Source organism: Brachypodium distachyon, chromosome 3, assembly GCF_000005505.3.
Source record: "Brachypodium distachyon strain Bd21 chromosome 3, Brachypodium_distachyon_v3.0, whole genome shotgun sequence".
Taxonomy (NCBI): Eukaryota; Viridiplantae; Streptophyta; class Magnoliopsida; order Poales; family Poaceae; genus Brachypodium; species Brachypodium distachyon.
The window spans coordinates 44757026-44778701 of NC_016133.3; the positions used below are offsets into that span (position 1 = coordinate 44757026).

Sequence of the window (21676 nt, forward strand, 5' to 3'; positions counted from 1 at the left end):
CATCACGTCACCTGACACCTGCCGTTCCATGTATCCACTCCATCCATGAAAGCCAAAGGCACACAGGGTTTCCAGCTTTTACCATGCAGATGTCCGGCTCCAACGATGCTCGTATTTGTACGGACAGTCGGACGCTGATCGAGGTGCACAGGTTTTGTATCCATGCTTAATTAGGGTCCAAATGTCGTTTTGCTGAACAAGCGGCTTCAACTGTTGCCAAGTAGCTGAAAGTGCTTTTTTACATTTACACCCTTCCCACTCGCAAACATACGGCCTACGGAGGGGAACATGACGAGACGTGATATCTCCATCCGCAGCATCATCAGTAGAGAGTAGACCGAAACCCAACTGTGATAGACCTGTACAACCTAAAAACAAAACAAACAATCATGAAGTACCCACACTTACCATCCTTACGGCATTTTTTTTTTCAAAAAGGGGAGAGAGTCATGGCGTTTTCATCGATGATGCACACAACCATTTTATTACAGTGTTAGTCTTGCAGTTCACAGATTAGAGAGTGGATATAATGGAAAAATATCTCTCAAAGAATGAATACTGTTTATTTTGATCGCATTGTCCTGCAGCACATGTCAGTAGAATCTTCCAAATGAACAACACCACCAATCCATTACGACCAACCTTTGGGGGTAAACACTCGCAAACACAATACTGAACTTCAGGACATTCAAAAGAAACTTGGCAACATTAGAAAAATATCATAAGCGCTCACGCTTACCAAAATCCATTGAACTTCACTTAACAGGCTGGAATTATGAGCAATGGAAAAAAAACAGTGAATAGACATCATATCATCACTCGAGCAACTTTTTTTTCTTCTTGAGAGGCATTATACAAGATAACTGCTGTAGAGAGAAAAATGCAGGAAGGAGAAAGACCCCGACAAAAACGGCCACTCGCTATGATGCGAGTTTCCTGAACTTGGTCCAAAGGGTCAGGTCCCCTAGTCTTCATAAATACTTTGGATATAATTTGTTCATTTGTACTGGGAGAAGGACAACTAGAGTACAAATGCCATTCAACAACACATGTTGTTCAAAAGTTGAAGCAACTGAGTTCATATCTTGGAGTTAGCCTGGCATACAACCAGTAACACAGTAAGTAAATGCTGGCCAATGTTGCACATTATGCTGCTGCATACTAGGACAAATTAAAGGGATGCTAAATACCATTTCATTTCATTAGCATCTTAGCCTACAGAGATTGCAGCATAAACTTGTTCCTTTAGGCATCTAGTAACATAGAAGCGAACTCAGAGCCAAACCTTAACACCAAAAGAGAGAGGCTCCCTGTATCACTAGCACAAAGCCTAAATCACAAAACACAAGAACCATCCAAGCTACCATTGGAGAAGTTGCAACTCTTAAACTCCATTGTTATGCTCGCTATCACCAGTGAGAGTGGTGGCGTTTTCGTTAGCAACAGCATTTGTATCAGAGCTGTAGCATGTGTGTTTCTTGGATGAGCCCTTGCACTGTCCAACCGGATACTTGCGTGCATTTATCTCCATCTTCCTCAGGGCAGCCTTGCCAATATCAACACCACACATGTCCGACAGCCGGACAAGGTAGAGGAGCACGTCGGCGAGCTCCTCCCCCAAGTGCTCCTTCTCTGCCTCGTCCCAACCCGGTAGCCCCTTGGGCACCTCCCCTTTCCACTGAAATATCTCAGATAGCTCGCCAACCTCCCCTACCTGCACAGCAACAAGCACACAACAATTTACACATCAAATGGAGTATTCATGTGACCAAAAAATGTGCTACATGCCAACTAGACTAGATCCAGGAGCTAGTTGGTAACATCCCCACAATTGCACTTATAATGGGCATCTCCTAGGTGGGCAAAACCTGGGGAGAAAGGTGTGCTGTAGGCCTTTTTTGTCTTCCCCCACAACAACAGCAGACGGCACCAGAAATAATTGGCATCTAGTGGCTGGTGAGGTGAGTGGGATCCTGCTTAGTCCAACTCGCCCCAACTATTGATATGGATAATGTATAGTGAACAACAGAACGTGATATATTGCAACAGGATGTGTACTGGCACTGTAATTTGCAGGGAGCAAGGATTGATGATTTGTGTTTGTCCCCTTGCTTGTACTACCTGTACAGCTTTCTCTCTGAGCCCTCTGTCAGGACTGCTTGGTTGATGATCTACCACGTTTATATGGTGCAGCAAATTAAGGTGCTGTTCTATATGTTGGTATAGTCCATGTTAGCACGGAAAAGACAAACATGAGCAGTTACTAGTACTATTACAGTAAGACATAATGTTGCCTCTATAATATCTCGCTGCAAATAAAGAACCTCAAATCTAGACGAAATTATCTTTTTCTGCACGAATGTTGACGTCCAATCTTGCTCATTTTACTAAACTTGACCTTACTATATTCTATTTTCCAGTTCAAAAATTAAATGGGGGCAACATGAGTACATAATAATTCTCTTTTTTCTTTTAGCACAAAAATAAATGTCTAATATCTTAACCCCGAAAACAAATTGGTCAATTTAGCACAAAAGTGACTTAAGATATTAGACACAAGATATATGAAGTAAACTTTGAAAAAATAAATAAGGTCTACATCATGCGAAATTCTTTTTCTCAAGAACAAGCAAAAGCTTTGCGCGTAATAGCATTAATAAGGAAGAAATCTCTACAGCAATTTCAAACACGAGAGCAAAGAAAACAAGAGATAAGAAACTACAGAGTTAACCCTGCCTTATTCTCTTTTTATAAGAAATCAACCTATCAAATTATAATTGGTCTTACAGTATGCAAGACTGAAACTGTCACCGATTAAACTTCTACAAACCGAAGATATAATGGTCTGCTAAACAAGTAATATCAGTAATCCATATATTATATCCCTGCTCCACATCAGTGCTGAAAAATTGAAAATGTCTACATGCATAGAAAATGCTACATCCATCAAGCAAAACCGTTGGCTATTGACCATGTCATAAAATCAAATAATTATGCAATGCATGTTTTATGATTGTTCAACAATAATATTCTAGAATAGATTTATTAACGCAGAGCTAATGGAATTGTGAGCAGAACAGTCTGAACATGATAGCATTTAAAATAAAATAACGTGATACTTCAATCTGCAAAAATCAGAACTAACTAAGATTATGAATGTTCTTCTTTATTTTTAATGTTATCCTTCCCTTTAGTTAAGCTATGGTAAAAAAATGTATCTCATCACTGATTTTACTAGAACCCAGACGCCCATACTTTCTCAGTAGGGTCATTTTAATCCCCTTTCTTCTTTCTGTGCCCTGTGAGCAAAACCATCATACATTACTTGACCCAAAAGAGAAAAGTCACATTAACTTTGCAATGTGTTGTGTAAAAGAGAACAAAAAGGAACCAATCTGACAAAGATGTGGAGGACAAAGCTTTTCACCGTGCAATCATTTTTTTTAAAATCTGAACAATAACGTTAATGCCGAACCCATCCTCAGTACCTTACCCTAAATTCCCACGCTCCGTTTTTCCCGGCCACGAAATCCCCAAATTAATCGGGTAAATAAATGGGACAAAGAAATTGATTACAAACACGAAATGAGATTGAAGAGGAAAAGGAAGCGAGAAGCAGACCAGGGCAAGGAGGAGGTTCCTGGGGAAGTGGAACTGCTCCCAGTCCCTCTCCCTGGCGAAGTCCGACATCTTCTTCCGCAGCTCCTCAAGGCTCACCGCCTTGGCCCCCACCTTACCATCGCAACTAACGGCGCCGCCGCCCTTCTCCTGCTCCCCCATGTCCGCCTCCCCAGCATTCATCTCTCGCCCTCTCTCTCTAGCCTGTCCTTTGAGTTGCGTGCTTTCAATCTCTCCTCTCTTTCTCTTGCTTGTTGTCAGGCAGTGGGGACGATGGAAGGACGAAGAAGCCAAGAAGGAGGGTATAAATAAGGGGGGAGGTGGGGTTAGCGGAGGTAGGGGTTCCTTTATTTGGAAAGCCATGGTGCGCAGATTTGGGCCGGCCCGGGTACGCCGGATCAGAGTGATGGGCTCTGTTTCGGGTACGCCAGTCCTGTAGACGCCCTTACGCTGACGAGTCTGGGCCTAAAGGAGATGTACGGGCCGGACGGACGGATGGACCGGTGAGGAGACGTGCACGATTCCTCTAAATAAAAGAGAAGATAAAATCCCCTAAAAAAAGAGAAGATAAAAAAAAAGGCACACGGCACGACGGCGTGGGCTAAGAGGAAACCGTCGCGAGGGAATCCGGGTGAGAACCCCTCGTGCACTGCACGCTGTTGGATTCACGAGTAACAACAGAGTCTGGAGCATATCAGTTCTGCAACTCGGAACCAAATTCATACACCAATGCTAGTTTTATTAGTATAGCACGATGATCCTAAATCCATCTGCCCAGGTCTCGCGCGTCTTGGCTAGCTGATCGGTTTTCCCACAGGTGAATATCGACGAGTAGGGAAGATCTGCGATGGCTTTGTTGGGTTCGTGCCTCTGGAAGGCGGCAGATCTTCTGATGAACTGCTGCAACCCTAGGGAAGAAGGACCCGATGATCCCGAGGGCTTGGCCAGCCAAACCATATGTAAGTATTTTCTGTTTTGCAACGCTCAGGCTCAGCTGAGGCTTCCTTTTCTTTCGTCGAACTGATTTAGCTGAGGGTGTTGTTAACTTACAGTTAGCGTTAACGAGATCGAGGCGTTGTACGTGCTGTTTAAGCGGATCGACCGTGCCGTCGTTGAGGATGGCAAGATCAATAAGGTCAGCCAAAACAAATCCTCCTTTTTATGCAAGCAAACAACTGCGCACACCTCCCGTGTTTGATCTTGTCGCGCTAATTACTACTACTCCTTTGCTTCCTAGGAAGAGTTCAATCTGAGAATCTTCGGGGCCAACAGAGGAAGCACCATGTTTGCTGATCGGGTATGCTTGCTTCGAATTGAGATTTTTTTTTTCTTCTTTGCCGTCCAGCTGGTTACCGTTATATATGCATTATGATTTACTTATGCGCGCTGCTCGGGTCTTTTTTTTTATCACTTTTTCGATGTCAATTAATTTTTCCCAACCCCTTATTTTCCTAGGTATTTGATTTGTTCGACACGACGCAAACTCATGCTCTTGGATTCGAGGAATTTGCACGAGCTCTATCTATCTTCCATCCTGACGCCCCCGCTGATGACAAGATTAACTGTAAGTCCATATCCATGTGTAGGAATGCTATTTCTGAATCTGTTTAGAATGTTTTGGATGAAACTTTAATTCTTCTTGTTATTTCGTACATATAGCTGTAATAACTAAAGCTAGTTAATGATATTGGGAAAGTTCAATATGGTCAATGTCTGCACCCTTGGCGAGGAGTTGTACACTTTTGATATTTTTTTTAAATCCCACTGGCTATCATTTACCCTCAAAAAATCATTTATACATGAGAAAGAAAGTTGACAATTGGTCGTGTATAATGGCCAGCTCAATTTATTTATAATTAATGTTTTTTTGCAGTTGCCTTCCGGTTGTATGATCTCAAGAATCAGGGTTTCATACAAAAACAAGAGGTGGGTGTACCTAAAATAGTATTACAATTTCATACTACATTCGTTCCTAAATATAAGATGTTAGATCTCTCAAAAGATATATACTCCATAAGATGTTTTGTCGCGCTATTTTTAATACAATTAATTTGTTGCTAATCGTGTATCGTTTTCTGTTTGTTTTGGTTTCAGTTGAAGCAAATGATGGAAGCCACGCTTGCAGAATCAAACCTGGACCTTTCAGATGAGGTCATAGATACCATCATCGACAAGGTACGTGCGTGTAACAGAGATTTTGAAACAAGATAGATGAGTTCTCTAAAATGGACAAATGCTATAATTAGCCGGTTAATCAAGAATAAAAAACACTTTTTCATGCATGAACTGGTCTATTTCAGACGTTTGAAGAAGCAGATACAAAGAAAGATGGGAAAATCGATATCGACGAGTGGCGCAATCTTGTGAACGTCCATCCTTCGCTGTTGAAGAACATGACTCTCACATACCTCAGGTACTGTTACTTAAGCGATTGATTTGATTACCAATTTAGTTAGGGGTGTTCAGAATAGTTTTCATAAGAAGGGCTAAACCCGTAACCCGGCTAATTCCAAGTCAAAAACAGAGTAGCTGCTTTGGCGTCGTGTACTAATTTTTTTTATCTGCTAAAAAATACCCTTGAATTTTTTTTATGCTGGCCAATTGGTAATAGCTGTTTCATTTACTTTTTAGTTTTGTAGTCAATTGCTAAGAGACTTCCAGTTCTTGTATATATTAATATGATCAGCCTGTTTGGATAGAGTGATATGTTTTTACTTCTAGTCTCAACATGAATTATGATACAACTTATGTCGATTCGAGTCCCTATGGTTGAAGTTCAAATTAAAATTTTAAATGGAGCCAAAGAAATCTGACTGTGGAACTTGTTTTTTCTTCTGAATCCGTTTAGAACAAAGGTATATAGTAGAAAATTGGGGCCCTCTTCTTGCAACTTGTCAATTAAATTGCAAACCAGTTAGAATCATGATATACTTGGCCATAATGTGGCCAGCTTCGATGTTACTCCTACATGCTAATTGCAAATTTTGTTAGCAGAGATGTTACAATGACGTTCCCGGAGTTCGTCTTCCACTCGAGACTAAGGGAAACCTGAAGAACATTACAAGGATGCAAATTCATCATGCATGTATTTAATGTTTGGTGGCATCGCTAGCGTTGGTACCATATTTTAGCTTTTTTGTTGTATGGGAAACCGGTGTGGCGCAAATTTTAGCTTTTTTGTTGTATACTTGAATCGCTAAACGCACTTCAGGAGTTGTTAGAGATTTTGTGCTATCATAATCTCTAACTTTGTGCCAAATAATATCTTAAAAATATATACATTAGTAGAATAATACAGTAATAATACATATGTGTACCACATAGGATATTTGGTAATTCGATTTGAAGGTCTTGGAACACCAGCTCGATATGGACCTCGAAAACAAAGAGATACTCGCAGACCTGAGGTGAGATGTGAGACTCATTACAACACCACCAAACTTCTTTAGCAAAAGTACACTGAAGGAAAAAAAGTGATCAGAATTCTCCACAGATTGATCGCAAAGGCAACAGAGGGAAATGTGCGGCAACCCCCGAGTAGCAAGACGGTCAGCGGGCCAAAGCCTATTTTGAACGACCAAGCAAAGGAAAAACTCCATCTCCCCTCGGCAGTGATCTTTCAGACATTTTCTCTTCAAAATTCTCCCCAGGAATTGAGAGCAGCAGGCCGAGCTCGCCAAGTAGGAAGCACATCCTGGCCGCGACCAACAGTCCGGGAATTATAAGGCTCGGTGGAGGTTATTTAAGAATTATCCTATATGACTTTTGTATTTCATCCAGTATAATTTTAAATTGAAATATAGTTCAGTTTCAGAAATAATAACCAATGCGTTTCAGTTTGATTTCAGTAATATCGGAACTAACCATAGTTGCCCGAACTTCGAGCAACATAATAGGGTCTGTCTATTGGGCAGACGCCTGTTTTGAAAGCAGAAACCAGTCGCCTGGTTTTGGCTTAAAAACAGGTGCCTGTTTTTTGCAATTCTAGCAGTTGCCTGGTTTTTTGGCCAAAAACAGTCAAATCTCCGATGAGCCCACAATCAACAAAAAAATGGTAGCTTCTTTGCCGAAACAAGCTGCTAACTTTGGTCCCAAAAAATCAATACATGCAAACAACAGACCAGAAACATATGAACCAACATATATTCACAATAGAAACCATAGGGATGATTTATGGTATTTTGTTGTGCAAACCTGATGCCTTTTGTGCTTCTGGGCTGATAAACACATTCAACCTCCAAAAGGTCCTACCAGGGGGAGCACAAAATAAGCAGATCAAGACAAGGATTAAACATCATTCAACAGTGGAATAAACACATCAAGATAGTTTAGATGCAGACAACATTTACAGTAGTAAGTTCCCCAACGGATAAGAGTTAGAGCATTCTCCATACACACACATGAAAAGAACCTACTTGCAAAACACAACATTGTACTTTCGATTAAAGGAACAAAAGCTTAGATACTCAGTACATTTAGATTACTAGGTTTTGCTAAGATAAAGTGACCTATAGCAATAAATTCACCATTCAGACACAAAAAAAACAGAAAAGCTCCCCTCGTCTGGACAACAACGAAGAATCGAGAAAAAAAAAAGAATCGCCAAATTATAGGTTTGCAACTCCAGTCAAAGACAAATGCAATTGTGTTTCGTATGACAACCGATTGCACATGATGAAGTGCGTGCAATTGAGTAAAAAGATCAGCATGGGCAAATTTTTGTGTTGATTAAAGCGTGCAGAAGTGCACTTTGTACCACCCCCCACACCCACCCTTTGAACAACACCAGGCTAGCTGAGTGACAAATTCCATGTAATGAACTCGGAATGCCTTTGATCTGCAGAATTTACAATTTGAACCTAGGACAAAAATGGGGCAAATTCAGAAAAAAAAAGATCCCAGAAAAGCTTCCCATCCTCTCAACAAGAACAAAGAATGGGGGGCACATTGAGAACCAATTGCGCGATCAGAATCAACATGTAAAAGGTGCACAAACCTGGGGATGCATTTCAAGGAGTGGACGGCTGCAAAAATGCGTCAAATTATATGCCAGATTGCGCAAAATTAAACTACATGCAATTGACCTTGTTGTGACAAAAAAATGTTTAGAAAGAAGCATACATAGCACGGCAAAAATAAGTATACCAGTTCATTACTGATTCAAGTGGGCCTCTAGCTTCGCTTGCCAAACAATTTAGACAGCATAACAAGATCTATCTAACCATCATATTTACCCCTGCAAGCCAGATAAAACACACAAAAGGCTAAAAATAGAGAAATTGTAACTTTTTATTGCTGATTCAAGGGAAACTTTGGCTTTCATCGACAAAATGATCATACAACATAAGTATATAGACCTAAGCATCACACACTGCAAAAGAATGTAGTTCAAAATTGCTTACAAAAAAGAATGAACATCAAACCGAAGGAAACGGTGTACCTGTTCGCTGAATCGAGGTAAACCTCTAGCTTCTGTCAAGAAATTATTCATACAAAAAATAGATACATAATAGCAGGGGTCTTGTTGTGGTGGTGTCACGGCAGATGCCATAGGATGGCTTGAGTTGGGGCCGATGGGCGATGTTGGATCCGGAGGAGGGATGGCGTAGAGTAACCACGCACAAGTTACTGTGGACACGATGTTTACCCAGGTTCGGAGCCCTCTTGTAGAGGTAAAGCTCCTACTCCTGCTTTGTTCGTATTAGCCGAGATATTAGAGGGCTACAGTGGTGCTCCTTGAGCTGTATTCAAAGGAAAAGAAGAAGGAGAGCTTCTAATGTCTAAGGGAGGAACCCCTCTCACAGGAGGGGTGGAGCCTCTATTTATAGGCTAAGGATGTTACACTGACATGTGGGGCAAAGGGAAACCCTAGCTACTCCTGGGCCCGCCGGGTATGCCCATGGTCCCCTCCGGATTGTCCGGGAGGGGACAACGCAGCTTTGTGCTTTTCGTACTGTGAGACGGCGCGCACTGTAGCCACGCCCCGGCTCTTGTCACCGTCCTTCTATGGGGTGTGACTGTGCAATCGTCTAGCACAACGACGTGAGCAACGACTGCTTTCCGTCGTCAAAGGAGCGTAGCTTTACTTTAGGCCACACGACCAGGATAAGACCATTGATACATCTCAGCTCTGGCCGAGAAAAGATAGCTCGTGCTTGTCCTGCAATCACATGAGACAAGATAGAGATGTTAGAAAGTCGGCTTAACAATACCGGCTTACTTGCCTACGTCAGCCTTACTATTGTTTAGCCGACCAATATGTGTCGTCATGACCCTACCCGGGGTCATTCCCCCGACAGGTCTTGATATGAGCATACTGATATGAGCATTGAAATACACAACAGTGATGGTAATCAACGTAACACAAACAGAAAAGGTACCAATTCATTCATGTATGCATACATCGTAAGGGTGGACATTCTAACACAACCCATTAGAGGCTTAGAGCTGTTTGGTTCGGTAGTTCAAAATCAAAACATAGTTATGGTGCAAAACGCATAATTTCACTCATGTCTAAGTTGTTGTATAACAAGATACTCATCGCTTCTTAACCCAAACTACTAGGCTGGACATCTCCTTGAAGAGAAAAACAGAAAATATGATTCTTTTCTTGCATACCGCTTTGAGCACGAAATCTTTCCACATGGTCAAGCCTATTGTTGCCAGCCATCCGTCAGAGTCAATGCGACACTTGAGTTCGGTTGCGTCCTCCGGCTCTCTAGTGTAAATAAGAATATTGCCTTTTTTAAGTGTCCTAAGGCCATTTGAGGTTCTGGGAATTTCTGAAATTACGAAGAAACCAATTACTAAATGGCTAAAAACACACCCTGTGAAAAAGGTTTCAAACATCCAGCAATACACATACACACACAAAAAGACCCATACTAGAAAAAGGTAACAGCAGCAAAGCTAAAATAAAAAAAATACAAAATAAAGACAAACAAGGTGATATTTAACAAAGCTCATAGATAATTACACTAGCTTGTACAAGCGATGGACAAGGAATGTTGCCGCTCCAGGACCGATGCTCACAATATGATTCTCCAAATTATACCTTTTCTCTTCAGAAAGACAAGTGCCCTTTGTGTAGACAACACCTACTAGCTTGTAATCAATGGTTGAGTTGAACACATCATGGAGAACTCAAAGAACTCAATCAGATCAATGGAGAAGAAACTCTTCTCCTTTGTCTTCAAGAAACTGCAATTAAAATTGAACAAAAATTTAGACAGTGAAAATGACAAAAAAAATGAAAAATAGGGTTGCAGTAAGCTAGAATTGCATGAGGGTTGTTAATGCAAGACGCAGGGGAAAAACAATGGAAAGGTCAGTCCGGCAAATAGGTCAGGGTCCTAAATTGAGAAAGTAGGGTATATAGTGCATTGATAGATAAATACATGGCGATTGCGCTGACTTTAAACTGGAAATTCATAAGGACTGCTAGTGGAATTCAAAGATCAATGTTTTTGCCCCCATCGACGCTGACCCCGCGCCGCTAGGGATGTGAGGGGCAGCCATGAGCCGAGGAAGACGAGAGCCAGGACCTCACCAGCTTTCAAACTAAAACTCTTCGACGAACTAATCATGTTTGCCAGCCTGAATTCAAATTGGTGTTTTCAATTGACAAAAAACATGTATAGCTAGAGCAGACAAAAAAATTCATTTCATTAATAATGCACATGTGCCTATAGAAACAAAAAAAACAGTTTAGTTAGGTTTACTCTATTTGAAAATTAACTCTTATGATTAACACCCCTATGATACTGCAAATCTAATATACAAGGGACAGATCTAGATGAAAAGCAGAGCTCACACTGACAAACCAGAAAAAAAATACAAAAGGTCACATATTTAATCACCATAATCAAATGATAATGCATTCAGGTTAGCGTCGAACGAGGTGGGAGCTCACCGGAATGGGGGCGAGTCACCTCTCCGCCGCCGACTCGTCTCTCCGCAGCCGGACTTGCTCCTCCACCACAAACCCCGCTTCCCCCGCCCCTCATTTCCAGAACAACTCGAGGTCGAGGACACGGGCACCTCTGCGAAAGAGAAACACAAAGGGGAAGGCGGCCCATGCTGCTGTCAAAAAAAGGGGAAGGCAGCCCAACGCGAAAAGAAGAAAAAGAAAATAAAGAAAGCCCACAAAATTTTCACAGATCATAGCGCATGATCCAACGGAGCAAGGATCGACTGATTTTTAGGGAAAAAACAGACGCCTGTGCGCTAGCAAAACCCTAATTTTTATCACATATTTCAATTTTAATTCGATCTAACAGAAGTACCGAAAGATAATCACGTATTTCGAGTGTGTTGTACAAATATTGAAAGACACGAAAAGTAAGTACAAGAGTCAAACACCGGCGAAAAGATAGCTGCAAAACTACTCAAAATAAAGTTCATACATAAATATGTGACAACAACAATCGAACGGGCGATCTGGCTTCAAATGCAAGTTCCTACATAGTCATCAGCTTGCGGCCTTTGCTCGATCAAGCCAACGCAACTGCCTGTTGGCTCTAATGCAATCGCCTAGTGGATTTGTCTGATGTAACTACTCTGTGATCAATGAAATTTCCTTTCTCGCAAGAAAAAAGAACACAAGTCCTGAGAAATACTGAGTACTACCATCACCATCAAGTTAGAGCTACTCTCAACCATGTTAAAGCATAATAAAAGTAAGGCGTTGCATCCTGTGCATCCCCCGCCTCTCAGCCCACCGATCTACATGGTAATTTTACAAAAAACTGCCCACAACCTCGGTCCGTTAGGCCTCTCTATTTGCCAAAACCACCTCAGGTAAGACACGCGAATCCCAAATTCACGTTCTCCCCTAATCCCTCCATGATTCCTCATGGCTCCGACGATCCCAAAACCGGCAGCCATTAATGGCGACGATTAGTGCGCCTGATACATAGATCCGGGGATGGTGAGGAGGAGGGCCGCTTCCAGGCGACGGCAGGGGTGGAGCTATAGAAAAAGACCCGGGTGCACAACTTTGACATTCACACAAAAGTATATGCAAGTTCAATCAAAAGTATACTGATAGTAATGCGTTTTACAATTCTTAGAATGGCGTAGCATGAAGTAGAAAACAAGTAATCTTCGAGCGCGTACCAAAATGAAGAAATTAAGTACGAATCCACTTGTCGAAGTCAGCTGGCATTGCCAAAATACATCGTCAAGCCTCAAGCACTCGGTAACCTAAGAAGTGAAAATTAGGAAAATTACGCTCTTTTAATTCCATGAAGCGATCAATCACTTGTTTATTGGTTAGTTTTTCATTTCTTCTCTCTCCACGTAGAAAATGAGATTATCACCCAAACTATCATCATTGGGCCGACTGCATAAATCTGTTTTCACAAGTTTCATAGCCGAAAAACACCTCTCAACTGTAGCAGTGGCGTATATTCTTCTTCTTGTGACGTCGATTTTCGTTTTAGAAATACCTATCCATGTAATTAGGTACCTACATTTGCCAAATAAAATATACAAACATCTTATAATTCTGAGAGTATCATTGAGCAACTTAACAAGAATCGGGGAAGAATAGATCGACTTCCAAGGCAAGAATCCGCATAGAGTTCTTTGAATTTTAGAACAACAATTAGTTGTGGACTACTGACTTAGGTTGGGCAAGTGATATTTGTCACAGTGAATTCTGAGACAATGATTATTTGCCAGCTCAAAACTAATTGTGCTTCAAAATTTAGAAAGTACACCTAGGAATTGAATATCACCTATCCAATCTGTTAGATTTCTACTCCCTGTTATTTCAAAACTCATAGAAGGCAGCTATACATACCACACCTATCCATTTTTGTAGAGAAATACTATGTACGCTACTAGAAACACATTCGTTGCCAAAGGCATCGGTCTTTGCTGAAGGCTTTCTTTCAGGTCTTCGGCAAATGTTAAGTTGCTCCGAAAGCCTATGGCAAATACTATGTAGGTGTTTCAGGGCTTTCTTTCAGGTCTTCGCTGTGGGCCGGCATGAAAGCCTATGGCAAACAGTAAGCTCCGACAATGGGCCCCAAAGGCCTTCGGCAAAGAAATGCCTACGACAAAGACGGCCTCAGGCCCACGGCAAAGGCAACATCCATGTGGGCTCGCCCGCCGTGGTTAACGAAGTGCGAACGGTGGGATCTTCGCCGGAGGCCAGGCCTTTGTTGAAGAAACCTGCAATTTTTTCCAGTGCACTCGCCGAATCAAAATTGTTTTGCTTCGCTGCGAAAAAAAATTCAAAATCTTTGCACTACCAGGATTCCAGAGTTTGGTGTCGGTGCTTTATTTTTGTGACGGGCATTGGAACGACCATCAAAAAAATAATTATTGTGACGGCTAATCGCTACCGACACAAAAATATTAATTTTCGGAGCGGGCTTTGACAGTTTCGACAGAAAATACCTTTTTTCGTGGCGGTTGGAAACCGACAGAAAAAATATGCATTTTCATGTCGGTCGTGACAATTTATGTGTCGGTTCATCATCACCTAAAACAAATAGTTGTGGCGGCTGGTGCCCGTCACGGAAAATATGCATTTTCATGTCGGTCTTAACAATTTATGTGTCGGTTCACCGTCACATAAAACAAATATTTGTGGCGGTTATGGTGTCCCCGTCACAAAAATAACACTGTCACAAATATTGTTTTTTACCACTTTTATGAAGCAACTACCATAAGTTTTGCTCTAAACGCTCTGAAATAAATTGAACATGCATAGGACTATATTTCGTAGATTCTACTTGATTATGGTAATTTTTTATACTTGTTGGCTATTATTTAGAATTAACGTGTATTTTAACCAAATTTAATTCAAATAACACCCAAATGTGCTCCAAAAAATATGAAAATCAACCAGGGATCCATTTAGGTACTAGTAAGGTTGCCATTATTTCTTGAAGCCATTTGGGAGAAATATGACCGTACATGTTGTTGTAATGGTGGCATGTCATAAGAGTGATATGATCTTTTGGAGTGAAAGTGTGAGGTTTGTAATGCAAATGAATTTTAATCTATCCTTTTGATCCCAAAACATTAGATCATTTTGTATGAAAACATTTGTACATTAGGTGATTTGTGCCGGTACTTGTTTAGAGTATGGTCAAATTTTATAGTTATATACTAGTTTTCAGAATTTAATTGAAAAGGTTCCAAATTATTATCGTGGCGGTGGTTCGCATTGTCACAAAAAAAAATATTTTTCTGACGGTAAATTGTGAAACCACGTCAGAAATAAGTCTCAGTACAGACGCACACAAGGAAAAAAAATAAAAATATGCAGCCGCATCTTCTCCTCGCCAAAACCTAACAGTTCTCTTCTCCTATTCCCTTCCTCACCCGAGCAACATGCCACCCAGCCGCCCGCCGCCAGCCCCAGATCCCCCGTCCTTCCCCGCGCAGCCCCCACTCGCACCCACCGCCAGCCCCAGATCCCCTGTCCTTCCCCGCGACCCTTCCTGCAGCCACCACTCACACCTGCCGCCACTCAGGGCCACACGCCGTGGGGATCCCGCCTCCACGCACGGCCGCGCGCCATGGGGATCCCGCCGCCACTCACGCCCGCGCGCCCCATTTCCCTGCCGCCGCTCTTCCCCTCCCCCAACGCCACTCGAAGCTGCTGCTCTCTCTCCCTCCCGCGCCTTACAACTCCGCCCCGGACTCCCCGCGCTGCGGCCGCGCGCCCCATCCTCCTGCCGCCGCTCTTCCCCTCCCCCAACGCCACTCGAAGCTGCTTCTCCCCTCCCCCATCCTCCTGCTGCCGCTTCTCCCCTCCCCCATTCTCCGGCCGCCGCTTCTCCCCTCCCCCATCCTCCTGCCGCCGCTCTTCCCCTCCCCCAACACCACTCGAAGTTGCTGCTCTCTCTCCCTCCCGCGCCATACAACTCCGCACCGGACTCCTGACTGGCTGAAGCTCGCACCTCCAAGACGACGCCTCTAGCACCGAAGCTCCATTCTGTGTTCAGCCTCCTGCGAATCTGACGAGGTAAGTATCAAGAAATCAAATACTCTGTAACATTCTAAAATGTATCCTGCAAAGTTAAAATTTTGAGTAGCTGTTTCTTGTTATATGGTGCTATGCAATGCATCGATGCTTTGATGTATATGTTACACTCCTTTGCATGTATGCTGTATTTTTATTGAGTGTGTTGTTTTTTCTTTTAGAACATAACAGTGTGATCGATGGAAGATCGTGAATGGATGTATAGTGGTTGGAGTCGTAGAAGTATCTCAACTGAATGGGTAGAACAAACCAAGTTGTTCTTAGATCGTGCCTTTTCTCTGCCAAATTTAGTGGAAAATGGTACCATTAGCTTCCCTTGCATGAAGTGCCGCAATGATTATCAGCACATAAGGGAGAATGTAGAGTTGCATTTGGCCAAATGGGGGTTTATGGAGAACTACACAACATGGTCAGCCCATGGTGAGACACCTATTGTGAATGATGAAAATGATGTTGATATGGGGTACGCTAGTGATGTAGGGGACCACATGAATGATATGTTACATGACCTAGCCGCTGAACATACACCATACATTGTCAATGAGGATCCAACACCTTATGCTAAGGCGTTTTATAGGATGCTTGACACTGTTGATGATAAGGTTCATGCCAACGCACAGCATACAAGTTTGTCAACTGTAGCCCGGATGCTAGATTTAAAGGCACGATACAACATGTCTACTGCACATTATGATGATACCCTAAAGCTAATCCATGAGCTTCTTCCTCCTGATTCTAATTTGGTTGAAGACTTCTACCGTTCAAAGAAATTGTTAGAAGGTTTGGGAATGCTATATGTCAAAATTGATGTATGTTATAACAATTCTATGCTGTATTACAAAGAGAATGAACATAAAGACATTTGTGACTTCTGTAAAACCCCTAGATATGAGAATGACAGAAACAAAGCTAGTCCCTATGAAAATATTGCGGTACCTCCCCATTACGGATAGACTACAAAGATTGTATGCACATGCGGAGGTAGCAAAATTAATGAAGTCTCATAATAAGTCCACATCAGGGAAGATGGTGCACCCTTGTGACGGGGATGCATGGAAGAAATTTGACGAAGACTTCGAAGATTTTGCTAGTGACCCTAGAAGTGTTAGACTAGCTATTGCAACTGATGGCTTCACACCGTTCAACCTAGCTGCTGCCTCTTATTCATGGTGGCCTATATTTATTGCTCCACTTAATCTTCCACCTGGAGTAGCCATGAAGAAGGAGTACATATTCCTTTCCATGGTAATCTCTGGGCCTGAACACCCTGGAAAGAAGTTGACTGAAGTTCTAATGCAACCTTTTGTGGATGAACTTATGAAGTTATGGGAGGGGGTAGATACATGGGATGCTTCAGTCAAAAAAAATATCACCATGAAGGCTGCGTAATGTGGTCAATTCATGATTTTCCTGCTTATGGAAACTTTTATGGTTGGAGTACCCATGGAGTTCTTACTTGCCCAAACTGTTTGTCTGATACCAAAGCATTTCGACTCAAAGCTGGTAGAAAGGCTTGCTGGTTCAACTGTCATAGACGCTACCTACCTGAAAACCATGAATTCAGAAACCAAGAGAATGCATTTAGAAAGGCTTGCACCTAGGCCTTTGACAGGAGCTGAAGTGGAAGACCAAATGAATAGACTTGTAGATGATAAGAAAGGGTATAATTCAACACACAATTGGAGCCATGTAAGCTGCTTTTGGCAGCTTCCATACTTTCATAAATTACTTCTCCGTCACAACATTGATGACACTCTTGCATGTCGTGCGGAATATAAGAAGAGAGTGCGGAATATAATGTACCAAGTTCGTGTCGATGCTGTGAAGCTGCATTATGAGAACCAAGGAGAGATCCTTGATGACAGTCTTGCATGTCGTAGAGAACTCAATGAGAATGAATACCTAAATGCTACGGTAGAATGGTGCAAAGAGGATGTTTGGCCCCTTCTTGCTGCATACTGGGATAGTGATGAGTTCAAGGAAAAAATATCAAAAGCCCAAGATTCTCGCTTGTCTAATGAAGATGTTGCTCAAAACAGAGGGGGTTCACGCCCATTTGCAGAGACACAACAATTCATTGCAAGTGTTCTCTATTGTTCTTGAGTACAATAATCATTGTTTCCATTTTCAGATTAAGAACCATGATGACTAATTACTAAAAGTGCTTGGACCCGAAAAGGTTACAATTTTGAACACATATGCCGTGATGAAATCAGGTGCTAAGAATATGAACAGCAATGGAAGTAGTGGAGTAATCCTCAGCCAGAAAGCACAAAAACGCATGGTATACTCTAATCTTGTCTTGTTTACTTTGTGTGAGTGTGTCTATCTGTGAGGCTATGAATGTAACTGCTATTTATATATTGTAGAGGGACTATCAGGAAGGAGTTGAAGCTGCACATCCAGATGATCCAGAGCAGCCAGAAGTAGATGGACTTGTCTTGTACACAAAGGGCGGTGGCCTGCCTCATGGCCACCTTCTTATAGGAGATGGCGCAGTGAGAAAGGCAGATGTTATTGCTGCAGCTAAAGGAAAAAAATCTAACCCATCAACTTCTGATTCTTATCAACACTTGTCCGAAGAGAACTATCAACTCCGACGTGCCAACGAGGGCCTAACACAACACAATGTGCATTTAACCCGGCAACAAGAGGTTGACCACGAACTAACCATGGTAAGGAAGTCCTAACCCAAATAGTTAAACTGGCTGTATTCAGTTTCTACAAATTTTAAATCCTGGCCATCTTTGGATTGTATCACCATGGAAACATTGATTTCATTCCAGCTAGCAGGACTTAGCTTGTCGTCTTTAATTTTGATAGATAATAGATATGATGAGACATAGCTGTTCTTTTTGGTCATAAAGTGACCAAAGTTAGAAATCTGCTCAATATATGAAGTCCTACAACATATATGGATGCCTTTTCTAATTATTTTTTCTTCATGCTGGAACTGTACATATGGATGCAAGATGTTTTTTGCTGAGCTTGGAAAGGAACCACCAGCACACTTATTGCGTCGTCGACAAGACGTGCAAGCACAATTTCAGGTAAGTTTATTCATCAACTTTGCATATATAATATTAATTGAAATGTTGATGGTGACAAGAATCGACGGAAATACCTTTTGTAATTGGGATGACATATTTAATTAATCTGGATCACTAATGATCTTTGTAATGGCAGACTGCCAACAATCAGTGCAGCAGTGAGGGTTCATGTTCAAAATTGTAACACTTCGGATAGCATCATTTTTAGTAAGTTTTTGGTTTCTTTGGATCCTGGGAGGACTAGAAGTGTGAATCTGTAGCAACCATTGCCTTTTGGATGTGTGCACTTGTATTTTTCTTGAATCTGGTAGTAACTTTAAAACTTGGACCTAGCTACTAGTTGAGATACTTGGATGGACACAAAGTGAAGTCTATGACTTGTTGTACTGCTGGTTATGATTTGGATGAAGATTAAACTGTGTCGATGTCATTCATCTAATGGATGTTCTTGTATATCTTGTTATTATATCAAATCTTGGTTTCTTATGTGACAAAGTACATACCTTTTCCATTATTCGGTTATTATGTCAAATCTTGTTTTCTAATGGACAAGCACATTAACAAATTATCATGGCTTCCTGTAGGGAGCACCTGGTTCTTCACATGCTGGCTCACAATCAATCCATAATGATGGAATGGATGGTGCTGGAACCAGTGCTAATGGCAACAACAATGTTGTCAATGTGGAGATCAATGACACTACAGCTATCGGCTTGGGCAACAATCGGGGTGACAATTTAGCTGGGGAGAATGGATCTGATGATGACAGTGAAGCTTTATATGCTAACAGTGATATTGATGCTGGCCACGACGATGATGCTCGTGCTGGCCGTGAAGCTGATCGTGATGCTAGCTAGTGCTGGCCGTACCCACTGAATAGTAGAAGATCACAACCTGTTTTCTTTTTGGTGATTGGAGTTCTAACAACATGGTCATCTACCTGTCTTCTTTTTGGTGATTGGAGTTCTAACAATGCTTATCTGTAGCTAGTGCTGGCCATGCCCACTAAGATCACAAACTATCTTCTTTTGGGGAATTTGAGCTCTAACAATTCATGGTCATGTATTCTGTAGCAGCCATTCCTTTTGGATGTGTGGACTTGAATCTGGTAGTAGTATGCTTGAACCTAGTTATGTATGGACACAAGACTTATGTGTGGAATATGTTATGATCTGGATGATGAATCTGTGTTGTGTGGATATCATGCATCTAATTAATGGATGTGCTTGTATATATTATGATTTGGAGCTATTTGTTTCATTTGTGCAGCTTTTAGCCTATAATTGTGAAATTCTATTTTTCTGACCGTTGTCAATTTTTCTGTCGGTTATCGCAATGTCAGAAAGCATTTATTCCAATTTGTGAAATTCCATTTTTCTGATGGTAGTCCATTTTTTGTGTCGGTTATTGCAACGTCCCAAAGCACTTTTTTCTGAGGGCACTTTTATTTCTTTGTCGGTTACTAGAACGTCTGAAAAATACCATGTTCTGACAGCCCACCGTCAGCTTAATTACCGTCGTGCTAAAAACATTAAACATAACGGCCACCCGTCAGAAATAAACCGACGCAGAAAATAAATATTTCTGTCGGCTCAACCGACACAAATTGTTTTCATGTCATTTTTTTCTGACGGTTTAGCCGTCAGAGTAAAAGTCGACGAAACCGGACGCCAAAATATTCTTTTGTCGGCCACCGTCAGAAGTATCTGCCAGAAATATTATTTGTGATGGGTCACCGACACGCAAATGGTTTTTCTCCGACGCTCCATTCTGACGGTATTTGCGTGACGGTTGACCGACACGAATTATATTTCTGTCGGTTTTTTGGCTATTTCTGACGGTTTTGGGCCGACACCGAACTCTGGAATCCTGGTAGTGTTGCCAAAGGCCCGAAATAACGCCTTTGGCAAAGCTCATTTTTGCTTTTCTTTATTTCCGTGGCGCAAGCTTTGCCAATGGCCCAAAGTAAGGCCTTCGACAAAGGCCTCCGCCTCCTTCTTTTCAATTTGACCCTTCTTTGTTTACTTCATGCCGTCTCTCGTTCTGTACCCCCAGTTTTCCATGTTCCAAGTATAATCCATCATTAACAAGGAAAGTGACATGAAACTGACAATTTAATTTGGTGGAATGCTACGTGTGTACAAGCCGCGGGCCTTGAAGAGCAGGTTGACGCATGAAATCATGCTATCAATATATGGTCGGGAGACCTTTCCCTTTTGCATGGTGTCCTAACTTATGTATATGAAGGAGGTGTCAAGGGTAAAATCCAATCCAAAGCTCTCAGGTGGTACTTTCTTCACAAACCAGACTACATCACACGAAGGTTCTGAACTGAAACTCTCGATGGAGCAAACTTCAATGAGGACTTGAACTAGTTTTTTTGTATCATATGTTCCTATGTACTAATACATCACAAAAAAAAAATAGGAAAGTCACATGAAACCTCGAGTTTTGGTGAAAAGCTACCTTGTAGACTCCGTGAGGCCTACTGGACACGGTGACCCCTGAAATCACGACAAATGGCCGAGAGATTTTCTTTAAAAAAAAGAATTTTTTTTAGTAATTATAGAAAATTAACTAATAACCAACCTGTTGCTTCATATTGTCGAGATCCTAACTAAGAAGCAGTCACTGTCTGAATAAATATCTCTATCATAAATGAGTAGATCTATCATATAGTTGTAGCAACTGCAATTTTTCTCTGAAAAAGAAACGAGATTCTAGGTTCTGAAGGAAAACTACAGGGATGTAGATAAAGGGAAGGATGATAGAAAGAAGAAAGAAGAATAAGTAAGATATAGGATTCCAATATGTATGTGATAAAGCATCAATATAATATAATAAAAATAACAGAGAATTAGAAATCGCAATTTGAAACAAGAACTACAAATTTAAAGCAATAATTAAAGAGCCACCCGGTTTAATAAAACTGAGAAAATTAACTGGGAAAGACACCTTTTGCGTGGTGTCCTAAAATGGGTATATAAATGTGGTGTTAAGAGGA

At 41.6% G+C, this 21676-nt stretch overlaps 2 protein-coding genes across 3 annotated transcripts; one reads left to right on the forward strand and one right to left on the reverse strand.

Moving 5' to 3' along the window:
• Positions 1-1038: 1038 nt before the first annotated feature.
• LOC100840842 (dCTP pyrophosphatase 1) lies at positions 1039-3926 on the reverse strand. Its single transcript, XM_003574929.4, has 2 exons — positions 3622-3926; positions 1039-1714 (listed from the first exon to the last, which is right to left on the reverse strand). The coding sequence occupies exons 1-2, from the start codon at positions 3799-3801 to the stop codon at positions 1385-1387; spliced, it is 510 nt and encodes a 169-aa protein (XP_003574977.1). The 5' UTR covers positions 3802-3926; the 3' UTR covers positions 1039-1384.
• A 288-nt stretch (positions 3927-4214) lies between these two features.
• Positions 4215-6864, forward strand: LOC100845096 (calcineurin B-like protein 6). Of its 2 annotated transcripts, XM_024461741.1 has the most exons (9): positions 4215-4249; positions 4397-4577; positions 4671-4753; positions 4856-4915; positions 5074-5182; positions 5492-5544; positions 5713-5793; positions 5919-6031; positions 6613-6864. In XM_024461741.1, the coding sequence occupies exons 2-9, from the start codon at positions 4466-4468 to the stop codon at positions 6668-6670; spliced, it is 669 nt and encodes a 222-aa protein (XP_024317509.1). In that variant the 5' UTR covers positions 4215-4249; positions 4397-4465; the 3' UTR covers positions 6671-6864. The 2 variants fall into 2 exon arrangements, with proteins under 2 accessions (XP_024317509.1, XP_003572528.1); XM_003572480.3 differs by lacking the exon at positions 4215-4249 and having other exon boundaries at positions 4274-4577.
• Positions 6865-21676: the final 14812 nt, after the last annotated feature.

Excerpts from the sequence above, each read along its gene's own strand:
- LOC100840842 (XM_003574929.4), bottom strand. The coding sequence starts at position 3,801 with ATGAATGCTGGGGAGGCGGACATGGGGGAGCAGGAGAAGGGCGGCGGC. Across the intron at positions 1,715-3,621 it reads GGAACCTCCTCCTTGCCCTG|GTAGGGGAGGTTGGCGAGCT; the intron begins GTCTGCTTCTCG and ends GTTGCTGTGCAG.
- LOC100845096 (XM_024461741.1), top strand. The coding sequence starts at position 4,466 with ATGGCTTTGTTGGGTTCGTGCCTCTGGAAGGCGGCAGATCTTCTGATG. Across the intron at positions 4,578-4,670 it reads CTTGGCCAGCCAAACCATAT|TTAGCGTTAACGAGATCGAG; the intron begins GTAAGTATTTTC and ends GTTAACTTACAG. Across the intron at positions 5,794-5,918 it reads TAGATACCATCATCGACAAG|ACGTTTGAAGAAGCAGATAC; the intron begins GTACGTGCGTGT and ends GGTCTATTTCAG.